The sequence below is a fragment of the Anastrepha obliqua genome, chromosome 2 (genome assembly GCF_027943255.1).
Source record: "Anastrepha obliqua isolate idAnaObli1 chromosome 2, idAnaObli1_1.0, whole genome shotgun sequence".
Taxonomy (NCBI): Eukaryota; Metazoa; Arthropoda; class Insecta; order Diptera; family Tephritidae; genus Anastrepha; species Anastrepha obliqua.
In genome coordinates this window covers 101,532,286-101,557,901 of record NC_072893.1, presented here as the reverse complement: position 1 = coordinate 101,557,901, position 25,616 = coordinate 101,532,286, and the positions used below count along the sequence as shown (strand labels likewise).

Here is a 25,616-nt window from a genome sequence, read left to right as displayed (position 1 = left end):
ACTTACCTTACTTATGGTTGCGCCAATTTTATTTTATGAGAAACGGTGTTTTCTTTCAGCAAAACTAAATGGCTCAAAGAAAGTTGATATGCATAATTTTTATGTGTCGAACTATCGGCGGTCCCATCGAAAGTTTGCTAAAGGTGTCAAATACAATCGAAGACTATCTATGGAAGCAACCATCGATGGTTTGCCGACACTTCTTTGAACTTTTGTTCAAATCTCGATTGCTCATATTATGCGTAATAATCTTATGTTCAAGAATATGCTACTTGATTGGTGTTGCATTAAAGGAAACATCAATGGCTGGCAATTTTAATTATATCCAAGTAATTGTCCAGACGCTTTTGCATTACAATATCAGTAATTCAGTCAAATTTTCACATGCAGCTGATGGTAAGAATTTTCTCTTCCACTATAAGATTAACTTCTTCTTCTTCGTCCTCGCCATGGTCCCTTAGTGGGATCGGCTCTCCTCGTACGCAATCTCCAGGTTACTCGGTCCTGGATTTGGATTGTCCCTTCATTGACTTCGCTTCGCTCCATATCATTTTAAATAGTGATTAATCAAAACTTAAAGGGTCGCCCACGTCCCATTGTTGGTAGCGATTGTGTTTCCAATTTCTTTGTAGCATGCTATTCCGCTCTTCTCATAATGTGCCTATACAAACGCAAACGATTTTCTCTCAATTTCTCAGTTATTGGAGCCACATGACAGCTACCTCTGATATGTTTATTGCTTATCTGATCCAGTTTTGTTACGCACGATGCCCATTATAGCATTCTCATCTCCGTTACATCAATTCTTTGTTCCTGTTTAACAGATAGTTCTTTGCGTCTTTACTTGGGTGGTGATTTGTTCATATCGCTCAGGCCATTAGCCACTGCAATAAAATAAGTAGCTGTTTTTCCATCAGACTACTTGGTGTATAGATTTTGTGTACCAAATCCAATTTTTTTTCTTTTTTTGTTCTTAGAACAGACACAACCAGAGAAAGATGGTTATCGGGATATTTCGCCTAAGTCAGGTGATTTCATGCCATTTATTATTTGTACTCGTATATAATCAAATAATGTCTGCCTGATGCTGTTTTTCGAAATTTTTGGGCAGGTCTTTTATTCATTTACAAATTTAAGCTATTCCAAGTCTATGAATATTGTAAGGTTTTAATACAAATTATTATTTGGAACTGCTATATGGGATATTCTAATAAGGGCGAGTGGAATTAATATGAAGGAAGGTTTTCGCAGGCGTGGATTTTCTATGACTAAATTTGAGAAAGGGTTGTACTTTGTCTTGCCATAAATTCTGTGACAAATTTTACACTGCATACGGGGAGCATAAATTCGCAGAAAATAGTTCCGTTATTTTTGCTTTTGTTCGTATGTATTGTCTACTCATAAATTATACTCAGTTTCGTGGCAAATTGCGCTTGTTATCAATGGATTGAGGAGCTAATGAACATCGCGTTGTAGTAATTGCATTACATAAGTGTGGTAAAAGTGCTTGTGAGAATACCGAATTGCTAAAAAAACTTAATATTTCGAGAATGTTTGTTTACTGCACAATCCATCGTCTTTCCCGAACGTCTTAAGTGACGGACAGAAAAATAAATGTTTTTTGTCTTTATCAGTGACCAAATATAACAGACCAGATCTCACAAACTCTGCCAAAATAACAATATCGACATTGCTTGGGAGCGTAGGTTTGTCCCTATTATAAAATCATACACATATGTGCTTATGAAAACAACATCGAAAAGAACAAAAAAAATTAATATAAAAAAATATGTTATCGGAATATTTTTTTACATAATCAAAAAAACATGTGGTGGGTGTCACCAGGGGGCTCCTAGCAACTTTAAAAAGTTTATCAATCAGCACATTTCTGGTTGGCAAAGTCCTGTATTAGCACCTTTTAACCTGAAAATTTAAATGAAATTGTCCATGAATTGGCCAACTGCGGATCAGCGGTTAATTTACAGGGACCAGAGCCGATAATCGAAATCAGTTCTGCAGAATTATGAATTGTATCAGCGATTGTGTATGCAATTTAGAGTGTCCCGCTGTTGCTAGAGCAAGACTACGAATTTTGAGTTCCGATGTCATGGGATGTCAATATTCGTTCTCTTAAACTGGAGGATAATTTCAGATTTGCCAAAAATCTGGAAAGTTCTCACAGGATTACATATCTCTATATCTGTCGCTATTCAATCCTATCTCTTTCTTTCTGTTGCTTCTCTCTTTGTTTTAGGAATTATCAATCTCACGGTGCTTCTTGGCTCCGTCGAACAATATATAAAACTAGAATGTCAAGAAAAGTCGGAGTACGAATTACAGTTTTCAGAGCAAGCAACTCTAAAATATTAATAAATCAATCCAATATTTTGTAACACATTCAGCTCTAGATAGAAAATGACTAAATTTACTCTGTATTAACCCTTCGCAGTCATATTATATTTGGACATGGTTGTCGTACTGGTCGGAATTAATTTCCGTTGAAAGAGCAGTGATTCATAACATCGAAAATTATGGAGAATAAATAAGATTTATTACTTCTATATATGAATGCGGTATAAAATTAGTACAGTGGTGGCTGAGAGTGGAAAAAGGTCTGCAAAGGTTAATATGATGTACAGGGTTTGATTGAAAAGTAATGAGCCTTCCCGCGCGGAGCGTCTGCCAAGCGATCAACCGAATCGGCTAGTAGGGGAAAATGATCGTTGGACCTTCCCTTTCCACTAGAAAACGGTCCCAGTTCGCTGGCAACAGCGGTGCAGTCAAAATCGTTCCGCGCGTGAAAGCTGTTTTAAAAGTGTGTTAGGATTTTGCAGTAGCGAAAATTCAGCGATCGTTGGAGCAACGTTACTCGATCAAATTTTGCGTAAAGCTAAACAAAACGAGTACCGAAACCATTGGGCTACTCAAGGAGGCTTACGGAGACCAATCTCTGTCCAGTGCCCAGGTAAAACGGTGGCACAAGTCGTTCAAGTAAGGCCGGGAGGACGTCGAAGACGAACAGCGATCTGGAAGGCCTTCGATGACGCAAACAGACAAACAAGGAGTTTGTACCTCCAGGAAGCACTGTAAACGCGGCATTTTACAAAGAAGTGCTCCTTCGGCTGAAAATCCGTGTCGCCCGGGTTCGGCCCGATCTCGTCAACAATTGGACCCTTCATCACAACAATGCGCCGGCGCACACCGCCTTCCTCTGCCCCTCTGCATTGGCCAAGATGGGGGTTCCGGTGCTTCCCCACCCTACAGCCGAGACCTGTCCCCTCCGGACTTCTTCTTGTTCCCGCGCCTGAAAAGAAAACTGAAGGGGAGGCGTTTCAACTCTCGAGGCGATCCAAAAAACTGTGACAGCCGAATTGAACGCGATACCAGCGGATGAGTTTAAAAAATGTTTCCTGCAGTGGAAGGACTAGTACCAGTGGTGTATTGACGCTCAAGGGTCCTATTTTGAAGAATATTAGCTGTATAAGCCAAAAGGTTTAATAAAACTGCTTAAAAAAAAATAAGGCTCATTACTTTTTCAGAATTAGAAAAAGAACCCTGTATATATAATTGACGCTTACATCCTTTGCTGGTTTTTTGGTCGAACTCATACTCCAATTCTTGGTATATGTCTTGATGTTGTTCAACAAATGGGGGCGCCTACAGTTGTAAACCGTCTCCGAATGGCAGAAGGTTTTTCATGAGAAGATTTTTCATGCCAAAAATACGCTCGGCGGTTTGCCATTGCGTAATGATTGGCGATCGCTATTAGAAATTACTTTCTATCATTTGGTGTTTCATAACCTGGTTTTCGAACCACGGCACTACCAAAGATAATCACGCACCGACCCATTCGCCGCCGACTCCGGCGACCGCCGTACATAATACGATAGCTTGAGAAAAATGAACCGCCCTAATGCGCGTTCTGTATACATATACACTTACATACATATACTGCAATTTAGAATTCTTGCTGTTCAGCACGTTCGTTCGCATTTCACTAACCACTTAGTCGGCAATGTCAGTGTAGTTGAATGAAATTGCAATTTGACAAGGACACCAGAGTAAGCGCAGAAAATGCAATGAACATCGCAACTGAAGCAGTGGAACGTACGGTGTCGGCCAAGCAAAGAATAGTTTTAAGTCTCCATTATTATGTACTGCATGGGAATAAGTCTTGTACTTTACTGTCATTTCTAAAATAGTTCACAATGTCATTAGCCGTTTAGAAGAATGTGATGGAATTTAAGTAGATCATTGTTGAAATGAATCTCTTCACCTCTCACGAAACCGTAATACGAGTGTACTTATATGCATGTACATATGTATTAACTTCAATTCTAATAACCGAAGATTTACCCAAATAGAGCACCCATTTGAACTCTTGCTATTTAGCAACATATTTAATTCCACGTCCTACTACGCAATCATTGGAATGGTGCATTCAACATCTGCCCCCTTTCATTCGGATCTGGCAGTGAATCTGTGAAGCGTGTGAGAACCCATTAGCATTCCAATGTGGTCAGAAATTTTTACTCGTTTGATTTCACTAGCTGGTTGGTAGGTAATCGTTTGGCAAAAACATGATTTGAGTGGCCTACAATGCCAAAATCAGTTTTGGTCCGCATGTCGTCCATGTGCCAACATTGTGGTTGACACCATTCAACGTTTTATGGTATAGCATCTTGTGAACATGGTCCTGACCGCCCCCAAGTTGTGAGCAGAATGGATGTCGTGCATATCAAACAATGGGTTGCACTATTGTGTGCTTTTCTTCAAAAGCAATAACATCAACGTTTCGCTTACATACTCGTATAAGTACATGCACGGAGGCCGCGCTCCGCTGGGGTCGGGTGTGTAAATAAAGCTACTAATTCGTCATACTGTAAGCCTTATGTGAGCGCTAAGGACTACAACTCTGCTCTGGTGGTTAGTAAAAGCTTAGCGGAGTCTTTATAGATAAGTCTCGAACCCGAATATACTACAGTATATGTAAAACCCATTTTTCAGCGAGAAGAATACGACTTTATGATATTTCATTTGATAAATCATACCACCAGTTTCGTTATATGTAATCCTCGTCTGGTGCAACGCACTGCAGAGTTAAGAAGCTGGAGAGAGTCGAAAGGTCTCCTCTCATTGAAATCAGTGAGTCGCTTCAGACCACCTCTACTCTGGCGCTTAACACCCAGCAGAGAGGAATGATTGTTTTAGTGACGACAGTCGCTGTAAGTGCGAAAGCATTTTGAACCCTACCTCACCCACCAAACCAAAACAAAAAGCAGACTGTGGTTTTCGAGCTGCAACCAAGACTTAACCTACGGACATTCGTTTGAAGATTAATCAATGCGTCCCCCACAAGGAAAGAGTAGGCGGGGTGCAGCATTTGCGGTAGTGCAGCATCGTAAACATGTTCAAGCATGACTCGAAGTTGGATGAAGGGTTGATGGAGGAGTATTCTGCGCGAGACTCTCCATCAAAATCAATTTGAGACTGGCAGATTATTGTAGTGCCTTCTACGCAGAGGGAGCCTCGAGAAGGTTTTTCAGCAAAATGAGAAGACTGCGGTATGCTTAAAATCTGTACTTTTCTTGTGAAGAGCTAGATAAGTCCTTAAACATGGAATGTCGCAAAATTCACCTGACCACGGCTAGCTCGAAGGCACTTAGGGGAACTTTTAAGACTAACAAAGCACCAGATCGCGAATTTTGTGGGTATCTTTTCCAAATATTTGCCGTTAGGTATTCACTCCTGTCTGGATGAAGTGGCGTCATTTCAGAACCTTCTTCTTTTCAGACATCTTCGTTCTCCCTTCTTAGCTACACCTGGGTATTTAGCAGGTTTAGATACCACACACTTCATGAATTTAACCAGAAATATGAAGTGGTTAACACAGCCCTAAGTAGTCTTCGTTCGGTCTTCTCCATAACCCTCAAACATAATCCCCTCTCCCTTATTCTCTTTTCTTGACTTTTCTCTTTTACGAGTATCCTGTCATTGGTATCACACGGAGTGAAATTTGTGTTCTTCGTCCAAGTGCGCCCTTGCATAGTCTAACCTAACGACATCGTCTATATATTCGATATTGTTTGATACTTCATAATGAGAAATTTACACCCGTTCTGCGTTTACTTATGGTAGTAGTCTGGTCAAATACCCATTTTTATAGATATTTTTAGGAATTTCTGTTTTAAGAAAATAAAATGCGATCGTTTTGATTTTATATTGTAATATGTTATTATTGGCATCAAATAGTATGTAAAACGAATTTTTTTAACATATTTTTTTGTAGTAGTGTTAGCGTGGTGGCTTGTCAACAGGATTTTGGCTCTTCAGGGCATCTGAAACGAAATAGTTAAACTGATTATTATTCTGAAGGTTTGTCATTCTGGCAGGTGTGACAATGGGAAATTTTTTTTGAAAAATAACAAAATGGCAGACTTTTGAAAACGTACCTTATGTCAACTTGTGAGTTTTAGAAATTCATTTATAGAATCGATGTGCAGTAAAAAACAAGTAAAAAAGCCGGTTCGAACGGTTTATGCACGCGCACTTTTTAGTAATATTCAATTTAGGCTCGCTGCTAATTTGTGAAATAAGAAAAACACATAGAAAAATGAGTTGTAGATTTCAGCATCAGAGGGTCGGCTAAAAATTTTGTCATAGCATATAAAATATACGCGTGGTTTTTATCCGATCTTAATATAATAATATATTTAAGCCATATTTAAACAAAGTGTCGAGTTTGGGCGAGTTTTGTCACGGCATTATCGAGATACCACTCATTTTTTCAAAATTTTGTATACATCGTATTTCATTTTTTGGGTTCATCGCTTGTATCAAATTTTAGTAAAAATTACCGCTCAATGATTTGTTATTGACATGGTTATTGAACTATTTCGTGCATTTTCAATGCAATACTTTGGATAAAAAGTAATATCGGTACTATCAGTATACGCCTCATAATCATCATCAATATAACCAACATTATCATTTCACGGAAATATATTTCCAAAGGCTTCTTCAGAGAGGATATTAATTCATGGAAAAGTTAAAACCAATATTGTTTTAACGTAATTTTTTGTAAACTGAAATAAAACAACGTAAATTCAAATTGATTGTGTAGAATCATGGCATTTATTTTTTTTTAAATATTCCCTTTCAAATTTTGGCCACAACTGTGCCGTAATTCGCCCATCTGTAAACACCAATTTTGAATGACTTGAAATGAATGACAATCGTGAATAACTTTAGTAATGTTGGCTTCCAATGCCTCAATCGAAGTTGGTTTATCCACAAAGCATTTAGACTTTACCTACTTCCACAAATAAAAGTGAAAAGGTGCGATATTGATGGCCAATCCACTGGTCCGAGACGAGAGATAAATTGCTTACGACGCAGTAAATCCATTGTTTCAAGGGCTCTATGGCAAGTAGCGTCGACTTATTGGAACCAGATGTTATGTAAATCAATTTCCATTCCATTAAAAAGTCATTTATCATGGCGCGATAGCATATGCCATTCACTGTTACATTGCCGCCAGATTTCTCCAGCCCATAGGCCGCACCAAACGGTAGTTTTCAATATAATGACTTTTCTTGAATGGTTTCCTGTTCCACTTCAGACCGATGAACACTTTTCATAGAGCGTCGATTTTCATAATACAATTGTGTGATTTGTAAAGGTTGTTGAGACGCAAGTCTCTCCATGATGAAATGTCAATTAATACTGAAAAAATGATGTATTTAGTTTGACAGTAGTCACTCGTGATCTGTCGAAAAATCCTATTGGAAAAAACCTACAATCTGATTACCCTATATTATAATAAATCCGAGTTCTACCAATTATCTACTTGATTGTATCTATCTACATTATGTAAATGATAACCTTCTTCAGTTTTCTCTAAAAGCCCCGTCTGTATGCGCATCCTTCTAGTTTTTCGATCCTTAATCGACAATTTTCTCGCCGGAATTATCGCGTATATTGAAACAGTGCGAAAACATGCCGCAACTTTTTCTACAGAACGCAACTATGTACATATAAAGTCCGTAGCATGTAAAAATTAAAACACATTTACTCAACTCCACGTACTTCGCAACTAAATATCTAAGCCCATATATAGCCACGCTTACGATAAAAAAGTAAAACAAAATACTTAAAACTAGAGTTGAAGAAAAAAAGTTAGGTTGTGTTGCGTGAACAAGAAGGTTCGATTACAGTTTTTGTTCTACTAATTTTTTGATATTAGTTGAAATCATTGGGCTACTGGAACCAGTCAGCAACTATTTTAGGTGGCTTTGAAAACCAACAATGAGAACAGCGTAACCCGGTCGCCTGGGCGGCTTAAATATAACTCAGTTTATTACATTTGTGATATTTTTCTATGCGACGCTGAAACTATTTACTAGAGTATGATTTTTCGTAGCATATGATGCAAAATAAAATATTATATACTAGTTCTAATATTTATTATTATCGGTATTTGATTTAAATTGCAATTTATTGAAAACCAAATGCTATTACTTTGATTTTTATAGCGACATCAGCCTCGCCCGTAATAAATAATAGAGAAAATATTGAGGCAGTTAACATCACTGCCAAGGAAACATTTGGCTCAACATTGTCATTATCATCAGCGCCCATGGGAATAGGAACAACAGCAACAGCAGCAACAACGCCAACAATATTCACGCCATCACCCCTGTTTAGCAACTCCTACAGAACGTCCATAACTATGAACGGTAGAACTAATAGCGCGACAGGTGAAGGTATTGCAGGCGCAGGAGGGATGGGTAGTACAAGCTCTATTCCAAATAATCAATGGACCATTTCATCGTCAACAAAAAGATTAAATGCGTTTACAAGTACAAGTAAGATGCCATTTGATTATTCGCTCACCAAGAAGTGGGCTAGTTCAGGTGAGTTGAACTTAGTGTAAATAAAAAAACCAAAGAATATTTTATAATCGAACCGTAACACCTTTTTTTTTTTTGTTTTTTTGTCGGGTCAACTAGCAAATGCAGCACTCAGACATTAATTGAGTCAATTGTACTACACTTGGATTCCCTTTTAATTTTCTTTACATCTACCCGATCTCCGAAGAAATCTGAGTAGATCTTGAGGTGCCAAGGAGCCAAGATGGTCGCTTCTTAACACATCAGTGCCAAAGACCTCAAACCTGCTTCGAGCGAAGGCGGGGCAGACGCACAGGAAGAGGTTCGCCGTCTCATCCTCCTCTTCACAAGCTGGGCAGAGTACACTGTCTGAGATGCCCAACCTTTCCATGTGCTTTGCCCACAGAAAGTGGCCCGTCATCAGTCCAACCAGCCGTCTGCACTTCCCTCTGCTTAATGACAGAAGGGTTTGCGACAGTCGATCGGACATGACAGGTAACATCAGTTTTGTCCATCTGCAACCTCTCTCAGCCTGCCAAGCTCGCTTGTGGGTGGTAGTTACCCATTTGCTAACCGTGGCTGTGATGGCCGCAGAAGGGAGTGGCAAAACGGGTCTGGGCCAAAGAAGTTGGCCTCAGAGCCCATCTTAGCTAAGGAGTCAGAGGTCTCGTTACCCGCGATACCCACGTGTCCTGGGACCCATGTTAGCATCAGGCTATTATGTCTACCGACATATTTCAGCATGGATTTACAGGACTTGACTATCCCTGATGTGGTTGGAGGGCTGTCTAAGGCCATAAGCGCAGCTTGGCTGTCGCTGCAGACACATATAGATCTGCCTCTCCATCGTTTTTCCACAACAAAGTTCATCGCTTCTTGAACTGCATACACCTCCGTTTGAAACACAGATGCATGCATTCCAAGAGCAAAGTGCAGTTTTGTCCCGCTGGATTCCACGTAGACCCCAGAGCCGGAGCCATGCTCGGTCCTGGAACCATCCGTTAAAAAGCGTAACACCTTAGTTGTAGTTTAATAGCCGACTGGGTTGTTGCGGGACTACCATTCGGAATAGCATAAGTTCCATTTTTCCAACAGCGGTCAACCCTCGGATGGCAACACCAAACTTGCGAGTGTATTTTTGCCGTAAACAAGTTCCTCACAAAAAACCATTTGCCGGCTTAAAACAGTAGGCCCTCCATTTGTGGAACAGCATCAACATGCACAGCCCACATAGGAGGAGCTCGGTCAAACACCCAATAAAGGGATTAAGCGTCAATTATATATCTATCATATTTATATACATATATACATATGCAGATATGCTGAGTTTACTATTCGTAAGCCCTTTGTAGGGAATTCTACTAGTACTGAACTCGTGTTTTAGTGAATAGTGATCTCGAACCATAGCAAATTCGTCCCTTTCCCTTTTCCATAAAAGTAGTTATGTAGAGACTTTTACGAGGCGATGCACTGTAGTAATCCTCCCTGTAACGATGTCTCAAAAATTATTTTTGTGAAAATAGGTGTTCCCGAATTCTTTTGATGAAAATCAATAGTTAATTGAATAGGTAATTTAATCTCGATGTTATCATTTTTTCTCGTTTCTGACTAAACTGGTAAAACAAGCCACTGAAAGGCAGAAAAATAGAATATTGATTCGATTGAATTACTTATACAGATATTTCAAATAAGTTTCCCATAAATTGTTGAATCGGAATTATGTGTTTCTTATACATTTTTCAAAAGCTTAAGCCTTGAATTAATGGCAAAAAGTTTAATCATAATAATATGTATTTTAAGCAAGAAGATGTTCTCGTTTCCAAGTGCCGCTTTTATAAGTGGTTTTCTTTGTTTTAAATTATACTTTCGAAGTTTAATGCTATCTGCAAATGGCTTGTTACTTATCTTTTAATATATTTCATTACTCTAAATTGGTGGGAATCCTGAAAACAGTATCGCATTTATCATTATTTGGCCATAATGCAATGCGACATTTGATGTGTGACGCTTGTTTCTACCAATCTGGTTTCCTGAAATACCACCTTTATGAATAAGTTCCCGGATCAACCGCTACGAGACGCTCTAAGTCCACTGATTTGAAGTCTTTTCTTTAACTTTTTGATCAAGATGGTAATAACGAAGACAGCAAAGTCCCCGCAAGAGTACGTAAGCACCTGGATACAAGGTTTAGGAGCCTACTCGATGGTCTTCTGGAGGAATGGATAAACTGTTTAGCCTGCGTCTGTTTTGGACTCCATTGTCATATGAACTCTTGCCTGCGCTGTCTTTTATAATATAACTAACTTTATATACACTTAGGTAAAACCCCAAAGGGTGAACTCAAAAGGATTTATGAAAGTTTTAAGTAGCGCCGGAGATAAAAATCTTTTCAGAAATTATTACATTGACTGATAATATTGACAACTGCAATATCAAAGTAACCACATTATGTCACTTATATCAACCATCTATTGAAGCACTTCCTTAAAATATTGGCTCTAAGACTTGATAATGGCTTGGTTTTAACCCATAACCACTTATTGGCATCGATTCCGCCAATTTCTATTTCTTTATTATTATTTATATATATCAATTCTTTCATTAAGGAACTTATTTGAATGCAAAGCAGGTCGCCATAAGCCATATATCTTTCCTAAGAATTGGCTAAGTATTTCCTAAGAATTGGCTAAGTATTTAAGCGAGTGATGAAATTCCATTGCAAATATTAAAATGACCTGTAACTGAAAAATACTTAACTAATTTTCTTCAACATAATTCAAAAACCTTACCACATGCTGGTGTTTTCATCCATTTGAAAATATATATTAATATTTTGGTTGAGCTATGAAATTGCTGAGATAAGTAAACAGTTTTGCCTATCGTATCATCAAATTTGACAAGCAGGTCTATATCAGAAATTTCAATGTTTAACTGTTTGGCTGTCAATTTTACCGATTTTGATAAGAACTTTTTTTATTAATGTTCACAAAACAAATCAGCTATTATATAAACTAATATAGCAACGCACCGCCAACATCGGAGGTTTTCAGCAGATTAATTTAAATTTTATTGGGCGTACAAGTTACACTAAGTTTAAATTTTTAAATAGTGGCCAATTCAAATGAAATGTGAGTTTTAGTGGTCTATAGCGAAAATAACTAACTACATAATTTGACTTCAGGAGTTTTTACTTCTTAGAGATCTAATATAACATAAATCCATTAACTCACTTTATTACTAAAATCCACTTCGTCCGCATTTACTTCTCATATCATCAATATCAATTAATTTTATTCTTGTATTTTTAACAGATGCAGTTAGTTTTCATGCCTCATCACCGATGACCTCTGTGACATCTGCCGCTGCAACACCGGGGGATAGACCTCGAACGTTTCGCAACAAGCACCACCACGAGCATCACTGGGGACCGTTTTTCGAAGAGCCTCTCAATTCAACAGCATCAGGCGAAAATCTCCTTTCGGCGCATTTATATACAGAAGCTGCGCTGAATTGCAGAGTGGGAATGTTGAAGGACAAAACTGTAAGTTGCTTAAACTATAAATCGGATCTTCCTAGTTTATATTTTTATGCTATGACTCAAAAGAGTATTTCCACTCAGTTAATTGAGCGGAGTTTATTTTATAAATCGTATGTCTGGTAGTATGAAACAAGGCGAAACGTTTTCTTACTACTGCAATCACAATAGCCTCGAATCGCGTTTGGGTATTATCGACTGAAAAAAATAAAATCGAAGAATTAAGGAAGCCTGATTCAGTCCCAAATTTATATAGACGCGCACATTTTTCTAAAACTTAATTGGAACTGGCTGTTAATTTTTGGAACAAAACAAACTCATAGGCAATGAGAGTTATAGGTTTTCGCTTATTTTATATGGCAGGTAGGCGTGGTTGTTGGAAAATGTCGCCCTTTTCAATACCTAATAAAATGCGTACCAATTTTCATTGAAATAAATGTATTACTGATGGACGGACAGACATGTTTTAATCCACTCATCTCATTATATATTTCCATATACATTTATCTGATCGCATTATGCTAATACTCTTGTGCGCAAACGCGCTGGGATATAAAAATAATGAGTCTTATTTAAAGCTTTTTGGTGTATTTGGAATTCGTATTTGTATTTTCAAGATCGTCATGTGACCTATCGTGAGATTGAGACAATCTTAGGCATTAGTGGGACCAGCATACATTCAATATCGCATAAACATTTGACTTTCAAAAAAATTTGTTCGCGTTGGATCCCACACAATTTGTCAATCGCTCAAAAAAAGACTCGTGTCGATTGGTCGAAGGAAATGCTCAAAAAATACGATCGCGGGGCTTCAAAACACGTCTATGACATTATGACAGGTGATGAATCATGGATTTACGCGTATGAGCCCGAAAGTAAACAGCAGTCGACTATATGGGTGTTTCAAGATGAGCCAAATCCAACAAAAGTTGTTCGCGCACGAAGCACTTCCAAGCAAATGGTCGCCTGTTTTTTCGGAAAAACTGAACATGTCGCAACCGTACCACTAGAACAACGCAGAACAGAAAATTCTGAGTGGTACACAACCATTTGTTTGCCAGTTGTCTTCCAAGAAATTAGGAAAACCAATCGCCAAAGACGGATCACTCTTCACCAGGACAATGCGAGCTCTCACACATCGGCTCAAACAACTACATTTTTGAGCACCCAAAACATCGAATTAATGGGTCATCCGCCGTATAGTCCTGACTTGGCACCGAATGACTTCTTTTTATTCCCGTACGTAAAAAACAAACTGAGAGGTCAACGTTTTTCGACACCTGAAGAAGCGGTTGCGGCATTCAGAGTGGCAAAGGTGCTTCGACAATTGGTTCAAACGCATGCAATAGTGTATAGATCTTCATGGAGAATATTTTGAAAAACAATAAAGTGATTTTCGATGATTAAAATTTGTTTTTATTCTCTAATCCCGACATATAAAAGGCACCCCTCGTACACAGATTTTTTCAACTTAATTGGATTTACTTGTGCTATGGGACGTTCCGAGCTAATTTCCACTGCTATGTGGTGTTATTGCACTTAAGTTCAATTTTGAACATGCTCACCTCTTTCCCGACGAATTATGCCCCTTCAAAAAATAAAAATAGTTAAAATTAATGTAGAAGTTCCTCAAAAGACTCACCACATCCCAAAGAAGATGTTGTGTTTCCACTATTACTTAAAGAAATTCAAGCTCGTATTTGCAAATATAAATATAAATATGTATCCGCATGTACATATATACGCATGCACTCATATATATGTGCGTAGTTGTTTACATTCAAAGAAATATGTTACACAAGAAACTATTCGTTTAATTTGGATGAAAGTATGAGCGTAACTCACTTGAAACTCTTCAAAATCCTTACGTTGTAGTTTAATTGGAAGAGGTAGCGATGGCAGCAGATGCAGCACTGAGAAAGCAGTCGCGACTGACCCAATTTCTACGCCCGGTCTCTCTATTCTGGACATAGGCATGTACTCATAAAAGCGTCACTACATCATAAAAGAGTTGCAACCTCGTTGGCCTGTCTGCATGCCTTTGCTGTTTTTGTCGTTTTTTTTACGCTGCCTTTTTATTTAGTTCGAAGTGAAAGTGCAAAAGTTTTCTATCCCAATGCAAAGCACAATAAAAACAAATAGAGAGCACTTTATTGTTTTTTAACATTTGATCCTTGAGCTTTTTGTTAGAGGGGGAATAAAAACTGTTTGGAATTTTTAGGATTTCGTCGAAAGCTGTGTAGCCATTCAAAGGGGATGGAATAAAATTAAAAAAATTCTACTTATTGGCTAGAGGGAATGGAATAGAATATTGTTAGACGCTATTTTTTGCTTGTGCTATTAAGAAGTAATTTTAAATTGATATAATAAATACAAAAAAATTACTTGTTTCTCATTATACATTTTATTAAACATATTTTTGGCGAAATCAACAAAGCGAAAATAAATGAAATTAAGTTATTCTGCGGAATCTTTGATAAATGTATTTTTAGTTTTTCGTTGTCTTTCAAACAATAAATTATTTAAAATGTCTTAATTATTCTCCCAGAACTTAGGGTTCTTTGGTGCATGGTAACATTTCTACCAAGAGTAATTACTTGTATGCCTGTAGTCGCACTATTCTTAACTTAACGCCAGCGTGCTTCAGTAAAGATGTACGGTTGGAAAGGTATTCTACAGAAATTTGAATTACTGATTGTGTATGCAAATCGATTTTCTAGATATTAAAATCGAAAATCCAATAATCAGCTCAAAGTTTGATGTCAGTCGGCCGCCTAGAAGCTGCAACTTGACTCCATTTGCTTATTTTTTGTAGAATGCCGTTTAGGATAAATATTATGCCAACCTTCCGGAGATGATTCAAGGGCTGAAACATGTAATCGATGTTACTGGCAATTTGGATTCACAGACTGAGTTACTGTAGCGTAGATGTGTGAAACTATCGATAGTAGGCGACCTCTATAATCACAGATGCATTATTCAAAATATATAATTATGAAGGCGGCCGCCGTAGACGAATGGGTTGGTGCGTAACTACCATTCGGTATTCAGAGAGAATGTAGGTTCAAATCTCGGTGAAACACCAAAATTAAGAAAAAGTTTTTCTAGTAGCGGTCGCCCCTCGGCAGGCAATGGCAAACCTCCGAGTGTATTTCTGCCATGAAAAAGCTCCTCATAAAAAAATATCTGCCGTTCGGAGGCGGCTTGAAACTGTAGGTCCCTCTTGCATTCAGAAGGAGAGTTGAATATATGTAACTACTCGCCTCAAAATCTTTCTAACGACTTTTGCTAGATTAAAAAGATTTTTATCATATGAGGCCGCGGATGTGTGAAATATTCTATTAACGAAGTACCAAACTTATACAGAAAAGAATGGAATCAATGATTTTTATTGACTTAGACAAGGCGCATATTTGAGTCATTAGAGCGATAGATATTAAAGCGACATCGACCTGCTGAGAACGTAGGAGTTGAATGGAAGCGATCAAAACAGTTCTCACTTGTACGGCGTTCCGTTTTTTTTTTCATAAATAAAAACAAATCACTTTTCCATCGCACCATCGAAATTCTAAGCTTATTTTTATTGAAAAGTACACAATGGGTTTAAAGATGGCGAAATTTCATATCTGCTGCATTCACCTATGTAATACAAAAGGTTCGTTTTAATTAAACTGGGACATATAAACAATTGATTTACATACTCTCAAACTACAGGTCGACAGAATTGATTTTTGTTGCGCGTAAAATTCAAATTTAGTAGGAATATGCAAATTCAAAATATCGTTGGCGCATTTCCTTTTTATTCAATAGATTTCACATAAAAATAACAAAACTCAAAAACAGAATTTACTTTGCGGGAGTTCTACATATAAAAATTTATGGATGAAAATATGAGAATTCATTTTATAAATTTACAATATCACAGCAGTGTGTTTGCAGTATCTCACAATAAATTTCCATATCAAAATCAAATAACGAAAAGTATATACGAGGTGTGTTCAAAAAGTATCGCGAACTTTGAATTTTCGCTAGTTCCGTATATTCGAACTTCGATTTTTTTGTGACGATATGTTGGTACTCATATCTCTCACTCATGTCGACGAGTTCGGTCATTTTGAATGTTGAGTTAATTGTTGACAGCTTGCTTGCTTGCACGTGTTTCGGCTCGTCTTCGATTTGTAGGTACCTATTCAAAAAGATGGATCAAAAAACCTGTATCACATTTTGTAAGAAAACCCAAATTAAGTGCCCGGATGCATTCCGAATGTTGACTGCGTCATTCGGAGATGCTACTTTGGGCCAAAGCAACGTTTATCGGTGGTACAAAATGTTCTCAGAAGGCCAAGAAGATGTGAACGACGAAAAGCGTGCGCACGCCCGAGCACTTTAACAACAGACGAAAAAATTGATGAAGTGAAGAAAATGGTATTGGCCAATCGTCGAATCACCGTTAGAGAAGTTGCTGAGGACCTAGACATATCGATTGACTCGTGTCATTCGATTTTTTTCAATGATTTGGGCATGAGACGGGTCGCCGCAAAATTCGTACCAAAACTGCTCAATTTCGACCAAAAGCAGCATCGCATGAACTTTGCTAATGAGATGTTGGACTCTGTCTGCGACGACCCAAATTTGCTCCAGAGGCTCATAATTGGTGACGAATCGTGGGTTTATGGTTATCACGTGGAAACCAAAGCTCAATTATCTCAATGGAAGCTGCCGCACGAACTAAGACCGAAAAAAGCGCGCCAAGTTCAGTCGAATGTAAAAGTTTTGCTTACCGTTTTCTTCGATTGCAGGGGCGTTGTGCCATGGGATGAGTTTCATGGCATGCCATCATGACAAAACCAAGGATCGTCCACGTCCATGTCTTTAATTTCCGGCCTCTAAAAATTGTTTATCATGCTTTTGTAGCGCCATGGAATACGAACCAAATTCACACGCTCTCAGGATACATTGGCTGTTCGATAATTACATTCGGGTTTCCCGATCCCCAAATGCTGACTAATATAGCCGTCGAGACGAAAATTCACGTTGTCCGAGAAGATGATTTTGCGAGCAAAATCGTTATCCATTTCGAGCTGCTCCAAGGTCAAATTAAGAAACGATAACGAAGCGGATGGTCGAGTGCCTTCAATTGCTGAACAATTGAACTTCGGAAGCGAATAATTCGAGCTCTTTTTTGGCTCTCTTTTGTTGTGATCGATGGCGAGTTGATGTTCTTGGGCTGAGTTGCATGGCTACCACATTGTAAGTTTATATTCTCATCGAAAATGCAAAGAATGGTGCATAATTAAATAACGTCAAAAAAGTTTCTTTTTTAATCCCATTTCATGACTTGAAATAACAGACATACTATAACTGAAACCAATAAATAACTCAGGTCATTAGAAAACACTTCCTGGGTAATACTATCCCTAATCCCATGTCGTTCCATTTGGCACCTCAATCCCATGTCAATCGACGCTTATTTCTATAATATAACGCCAACAAAAAATTACAAAAAGTTCATAAGGTATCTTCTAAACTTTAACTAAACATATCCGAAGAGATGTTTTCAAAATTATTATTTTAATAATGTTTTATCATAAACAAATGGTATAAAACATGCACCGTACAGTACTCTTATAAAAAGCTGGCCAAACACGAACGACCATCGACATGGGATTGAATAAATATTTTAGTATATCAACTATTGGAGCCACTATTGCCGAATGCGTTGGTGCATACCTACCATTAGAAAGTGCCAGGGTTCGAATCTCCGGGCATGGGGCACCAAATTAAAGATATACAATAGTTGTTTCTAATACTGGTCGTCCCTCGATAGGCAATGGCAAGACTTCGAGTGTATTTCTGCCATGAAAAAGCTCCTCATAAAAAACCATCTGCCGTTCGGAGTTAGCTTGAAGCTGTAGGTCCCTCCATTTGTGGAACAACATTGCGCACCCGCTTACGTTTTCTTAAAGCTTCCCTCATGCCCTCGAATTACTTAAATTCTAATTTAAAACTGTATAACTTCTTCAGATTCAACCGATAAGCAAACTTTAAATGCAGTGTAGGAATAATATTTAGGGCAAATATAAGTAAAATATACAAAATTAGTATTAAGAAAAAGAATAAAAATATAATATTTACAATAGTTTAACGACAATGGCATGAGCCGTCGGTCGATTCACTTTTCGTGCAAAACAATTATTCGGTTTACGGTTTTTAAAACCAATTAAACTCTTTTATTAAGTAGTCTCCGGATCTAAAAGCATATTTAATGAAGCGCAAAAGTTTATACAATGATCATTTTCCCCATTGAGAATAATTTAAGGTAAATTTTCCGAAAAATAAATACTTTTCTATATTCTTTTAATATTGGGCAGCGCGCCAGAAAATGTGCTATGTTTTCAAGCTCGCCTAAATTACACATTGAGCAAGTTTTATTTTTTGTGTGAAATCTGTTGTTATCTAAAATTACCATGACACCTCTATCTTTCATTATCCACATGCTTGGTTCTAAGTCATATTTTTTTAAACAAACCAGACCTTTTGACCAATCTAATTCCTTATATTGTATATCTTATTAGTACTTAAGGCTTTTTGTCTGTACACATTCATCGCGCATCTTCTATCCAGTTATCTGATTGTATGTTATCTATTCGCCAGATGACATCGTCTTTACTAAACCAGTTCTATAAATCTCTAATCCAGAAGACTTCTTTCTTTATAACAATTTTGGACAGATAATGGGGCAGCCAATTTTGTGAGTACACAAACAAAAGTCTATGCATATGGTTGGTTGGTTGGTTAGAGTGGTGATTCATCCAGAATCCAACTAGCGCTTCCGCACCATTTTGTTGCCACATCCTCGTTACCAAATTGTTACAGTTATTTGCAGCAGGACTATATCCAGTCTGTGCGGTTTAGGAACCTTATTAGGTTGTTGACGTCTACGCCAGACAGTTGCTCGAGACTGTCGAACAGCGGTTTGCCCGGGTTAACATTCTGTCCTTCCATAGGGCAGGGCATTCACAGAGGAAATGGAAGATTGTTTCTTTTTCCTCCGGTTGTTTACTATGACAGTATGTGTTGTGAGGGATGCCCATTTTGGCGGCTTGTTCTCCGATAGACCAGAAGCCAGTTATGACTGCCGTAAGTCTGCAGATGTCCCGTCGTTTCATGTTTATTAATGTCAACGATTGCTTGAGGTTGTAGGTGGGCCATAACGTTCTGCTGATTTTGCATTTCGTCTGGTCTCTCCATTTACAATCTGCAATTCGAAGGTATTTTAGAGAAATTGCATTCTTGACCGCACCTAGTGGAGTGAGTACTGGTACTGCAAGAGCGCTATTCATGGCAGATCCCCCTCTTGCCAGTTCATCAGCTTTTTCGTTACCTTCTATGTTCCGGTGTCCCGGGACCCAAATCAAGGTTACTCTATGGTTTTCACTCAAGTTGGTGAGGCTATTCCTACTTTGCTCCACCACTTTAGAGGTTGTTATAGTCGCGTCCAGCGCCTGGATTGCGGCTTGGCTATCCGAAAGAATAGCGATATTGCCCTTAAAAGAGAAATCTGCGATTAGTAACCTACAGGCTTCCCCAATTGCTAGTACTTCCGCTTGGAAGACGCTGCTAGTATTGGGGAGACGCACAGATTTTTCAATTCCAAGTCTATGAGAATATATACCAGCTCCTACACCACAGTCCATTTTACTGCCATCTGTATAGACTGTGGTATCGAAGTTGTTTAGAGAGAATCCCTTATTCCATTCTTTTTTAGATGGAAAGAGTGTGGCAAAATTTCTATTGAACGTTACCATCGGGACGATGTAGTCAGTCCTCACCGAGGTTAACTGAGTTTGTCGCAATAATAGACTAGCGTGACCATAAGTTTTTCTTTTCCAGCGACCCGCTTCATTTAACCTAAATGCACTCATGGTTGCCGTCTTCTTTATATGTAGGTCTATTGGAATAACGTGTGTCAGTGCATTGAGAGCCTCTCTAGGACATGATCTGATTGTACCGACCGTTATTGCACAGGCTGATCTTTGTATTCTGCCGAGTAATTTGGTATTGTACTCTCTCCCTAGAGCTTTCCACCAAACTACCGAACCATACGATAAAATGGGTCGTATAACCGCCTTATACAGCCATAATGTATGCTTAGGTTGAAGACCCCAACTTCTTCCAAGCATACGTTTGCAGGCATATAAAGCAATTTCTGCTTTCCTTACCCGTTCTTCGACGTTTAACTTCCAGCTAAGTTTGGAGTCCAAAATTACCCCTAAGTACTTTGCACTGGTTGATAAAGCCAGAGTTTGTCCGTTGATATTTGGTAGGGTAAAAGTTGGTACCTTGTATCTGGTGGTAAAAAGCATAAGTTCTGTTTTACGCGGGTTTAAACTTAGCCCACATCCTGTGGTCCAAGAGTTAAGCTCGCCTAACGCCCTTTGGATGATCTCACTGATCGTATTTGGACACAGTCCTGACACCATTAACACCACATCATCAGCGTACGCCACCACTTTTACCCCACCTCCGTCAAGTTTTGTTAAGATTTTGCTGATCACACATAGCCAAAGAAGTGGAGATAATACTCCCCCTTGTGGAGTGCCCCCGTGGACCTTCTTGGTTATGTTGATATTACCCATATTAGCTTTGATGATCCTCGTTTCTAGCATGGAGATGACCCAGTTACTAATGCAACTGTCCACCTCCAGGTCTACCAACGCCCGTTGGATGGCATCTGTGCTAACATTGTCTATGCATATACTTAAGGAACAGTTCTAAAGTGAACACCCGATTTTCTTGCATCCCGGTTTCCAAAAACAGTATGTATGTAAGCATATGTGACGGTAGCTTCAGAATTCGCTTTACAAAATACTTTTGCAATATATCAACTTCTTCAAACCACCCAAAACGCCACACCTGTGATGCGTATGACTGTTACTTTAATTTAGCTTTAATTGAAATTTCTTTCTTTTTTAAAAGACAAGTCCACGAAGCATTAATACCATTTTTTGCTGCAGCTGTTCTGTTTTCAACATGTCTTTTTTTAATTCATCTGAGGTTTATTTTCACTCCTAAGTAAATATATCAAGACACAGCCTGTATTCCTTTCTTACTATAATACCATTTCTCCTCGTTACTAAGTTTCCCACCTTTTCTGCACACCATTATTTGTGACTTTGAGCGGTTTTCTTCAAGGTTCCAGAGGTTGCAGTAACTTTCACGGTTATTAATCATCTCTTGTAATTTGCCTGCGTGATCCGCTAACAAAGTGATATCATCCACATACATTAGAAGTCTAATATTTTTCCTTTCGATGTTTAAACCTCCTTCTAAGCTTTCATGCAAGTCGTTTATGAAAAGAGCAAATAGTATAGGCGACAATAAGCATTCTTGTTTGACGCCTGAGTTTGTTTTCAATGTATCTAAAATTTCTGAGCCATTCCATACAACTGGCTTTGTATTCCTGTATATATTCTCTATGAACTTCACTAGTTTCGTTGCAAAACCAATTTGATGCAGCTTATATACATATCAAGACTTTTCTTGATACTTATAAAACGCCGATTTAAAGTCGGTAAAATACGCGTAAAATTTCTTCTTTTATTCGAATTTTAAATGGACAATAGCGCCTAAATTGAATATATTGTCGACTGTGGAGTAATTCTTTCGGAAGCCGGCTTGATATTCGTTTACTGTTCCTTTCAGTCCAAGATGTTATCCTTTCGTTAATTATGTCCATCATAACTTTAGCAAAATACAGGGTGAACGATATAAAGTGTTGCCTATACAAAACACCATAACTTTTTTGTGTGAAATTAGTTTTTATTGATTTCAAAGACAAAATTTTCCAAAAATGATTGCAATTTTAACATATCGCACTTGTTACGTTAAAGCGTAACAACTCAAAAATAAAAGGAAAAGAGTAACCACTCAAAAATTTGTTATTTTAGCGCAACTACTAAACAAATAAGAATGAAACAACCGTTATATTGTTTTTAATGATATTTTCGTGCAATTACATATTTTTTTCCTTGTAATACCTATATTATTAATATTTACGGAAACAGTTTTTCGTCTCTACTGAAAATGTTCAGATTTTGAGTTGTTACGCTTTAACGTAACAAGTGCGATATATTCACTTTAGCTCGATATGACCACCTTTTGCCTTGACCATAGCCTTCAAACGGTCAAAAAATAAGTTGCATGCTGCACAAATGTAATCTAGAGGTATTTTGGCCCATTCTCGTATAATCGCTTTTTTCAGCGCATCCATACTGGCATATTTTTTAGTCCTCACCTTGCTCACCTTGCAAAATGAACCAGATGGAATAGTCCATCGGATTTGCATCTGACGAATTCGAAAGGCATTGTGTGGAAGAAATGAAATGTGGAACATGATTTTTTAACCATTCTTGGTTCACACGAGCTTTATGAGACGGTGTCGAGTCCTGTTGGAACGTCCATGGTCTACGACCGAAATGTTTGCGTGTCCTTGGCTCTAACGCAGCTTCTAAAACATTTTCCCGATAACGCATTCACTTTAACACCAGGCTCGATAAAAACGATTGGAGAGCATCCATCAGCGGTCATTGCGGCCCAAACCATTACTTGCGATGAGAAATTGCTTCGAGTGGCCATACGTCAGCTCAAAATCTCGTATGAGCGTTCGGTCAAGTAAACACGATCGTTTTGAGTGTTTATGAACTACTCAATTGGGAAATTTTTTTCATCAGAAAACACAATGTTAGAAAATTCGTCCCGTTCGTGCAAGCGCAACAGCTCCTTTGCTCTTTCACACCGATCTGTTTTTTGCTGGGGTGAAAGATCGTGTGCTTTTTGGAACTTGTAAGCTCATTTTTCAATATGCGTCGAATGCTGTCTTGCGATATTTTCAGTTCTTTGGCCATTTTTCTTCCACTTCGACGTGGATTTCGTTCAAGTCGAGCCTTCACTTTCTGAACCATTTCTGGCGTTGTTGCGGTTTTTTTTGCTCCACCTCCATAGCGTTTTGCAACGCTACCAGTATCATTGTAACCTTTTGTAGTGCGACACACAAACATTTTATTCACTTTGAGGTGACTGAGCTCACGAACAATGACTGGTTGTGATTTTCCAGCCAAATATAACGCAATCACACTATTACGTTTCATTTCCACCACAGAAAAAAAAATTCAACAAAACTGAGACGCAAATGCTTTTGATGGCATATTAACAATATATTGAACTGTCATTACAACAATTTTGACGTTGGTGTCATGAGCTGTTTTACAGATACAAGCAGTGTGAAGTTGGTAACACTTCATATCTTTCCTCATGTATATATATATATATATATATAATTGGCGCGTACACCCTTTTTGGGTATTTGGCCGAGCTCCTCCTCCTATTTGTGGTGGGCGTCTTGATGTTGTTCCACAAATGGAGGGACCTACAGTTTTAAATCGACTCCGAACGGCAGATATTCTTATGAGGAGTTTTTTCATGTCAGGAGGCTTGCCATTGCCTGCCGAGGGGCGACCGCTATTAGAAAAATGTTTCTCTTAATATTGGATCCCCTTTTTTAAAGATAAGAAAAACTACGCTGGTTCTAAAAGCCTCGTCTACTTTGCATTTTTTGTAAAGATTTGTGTAAGCACTTGTCATAGCCGTAATGAAAGTACCGGGAACATTTTTTAAGAACTCGTAAGGAATTATATCAATCCCCGGAGCTTTGTTTAATTTAACTTTGTTTAGCACAAATCTAACTTGTCTGGTGAAAAAACTACCTCAAGCAGATCGTCAGCGTGGAAGTTATATACAAAATTTCCTTATCATTAGCAGTAGGGTTCAGCGAATTTTCAAAATAAATCTTAAATTCATTCATTGATATGGCGGGATTCATTTCTAAAGCTTCACCCTTTATCTTCTTAACAAATTTCCACCAGCTAGCGCTATCTTTATTGTTGTTGATATTTTCGATAAGCCTTTTACACCATTTTTCTCTACGCCTTTTACATACTTCTTTAATTTTTACAATACATACTTCTTTAAATATTTATTTGCTTTCAAGTATAACAATTTCTCTATTTTCTAATTTCTTCTTCACATTCTTTGGCAAACCACTCATTCTTGCCTAACCTTTTTGATTTCCTTTGGTTCCTTATCGACGACTGTTCTATTGCTTCTTGTAGATCTTGAATATTAACTTCTTTTACTCTAACTTTGGTAATAAGCAACATTTTGACATTTTGCTGGCTCTTCCACCCAACTTCAATATAATTGGCAAATGGTCCGACCAACTTCTAAAATCAACTCCAAAGTTCAACATTAAGCGTTGTAACACATCTTTATTGACTACAAAGTAATCTATTGTCGATTCGACCATTTAAAACCATTTATCCGAGATCATTACGAAAAACCATTCTATATCTTATCCTTTGAAATTCTTATTTCGAATTATGTACTGCCCCCTACCAAGACTTGGAGTTATTGTTGTTGTTCCCCGATTCGCGCATTAATATCACCAATTAAAATGGGATTAATAATATTATCTTCTAGGAAAAGTGTAATAATATTATTTATTTATTTCCACCAATTAGCTTGTGTTATGTATGGATCTACACCAGTCAGCGCTTTAAAACACCATTTATACAATTCCTCCTATATATATACATATAGTTATATATAATTGGCACGTACACTCTTTTTGAGTGTTTGGCCGAGCTCCTCCTCCTATTTGTGGCGTGCATCTTGATGTTGTTCCACAAATGGAGGGATCTACAGTTTTAAACCGACTCCGAACGGCAGATATTTTTCATTGTAAAAATACACTAGGAGGTTTGACATTGCCTGCCGAGGAGCGACCGCTATTAGAAAATACTTTTTCTTAATTTTGGTGTTTCACCGAGATTCGAGCCCACATTCTCTCTGTGAATTCCGAATGATAGTCACGCACCAATCCATTCGGCTACGGCGGCCGCCGAATACCTCCTATACCTCTTCCAAAAAACTAATGCGACTCGAAGGCTTCCAAATTGTTTCACAACCCCCGAAATATTTTTTATACTTTTCAATTTTATCTGCACTTGTGTGTGTTTTAAGTAATATGAAAATATAAAAAGACTTGACATATTAAAAAAACTCGCCAATGGGGCAATGATTTGTTTTCCAAACCAAGTACGTTATACAAGAATATATCATATTTAGATTAG

At 38.0% G+C, this 25,616-nt stretch overlaps 1 protein-coding gene across 1 annotated transcript in view; it reads left to right on the top strand.

Annotated features, from left to right (window-relative positions):
• The window catches only part of LOC129239354 (uncharacterized), a 56,971-nt gene that overhangs the window by 15,871 nt on the left and 15,484 nt on the right, over window positions 1-25,616 (top strand). The window contains 2 exon segments of the mRNA XM_054874803.1: window positions 8,535-8,915; window positions 12,203-12,432. Coding sequence (XP_054730778.1) covers window positions 8,535-8,915; window positions 12,203-12,432 — 611 coding nt within the window.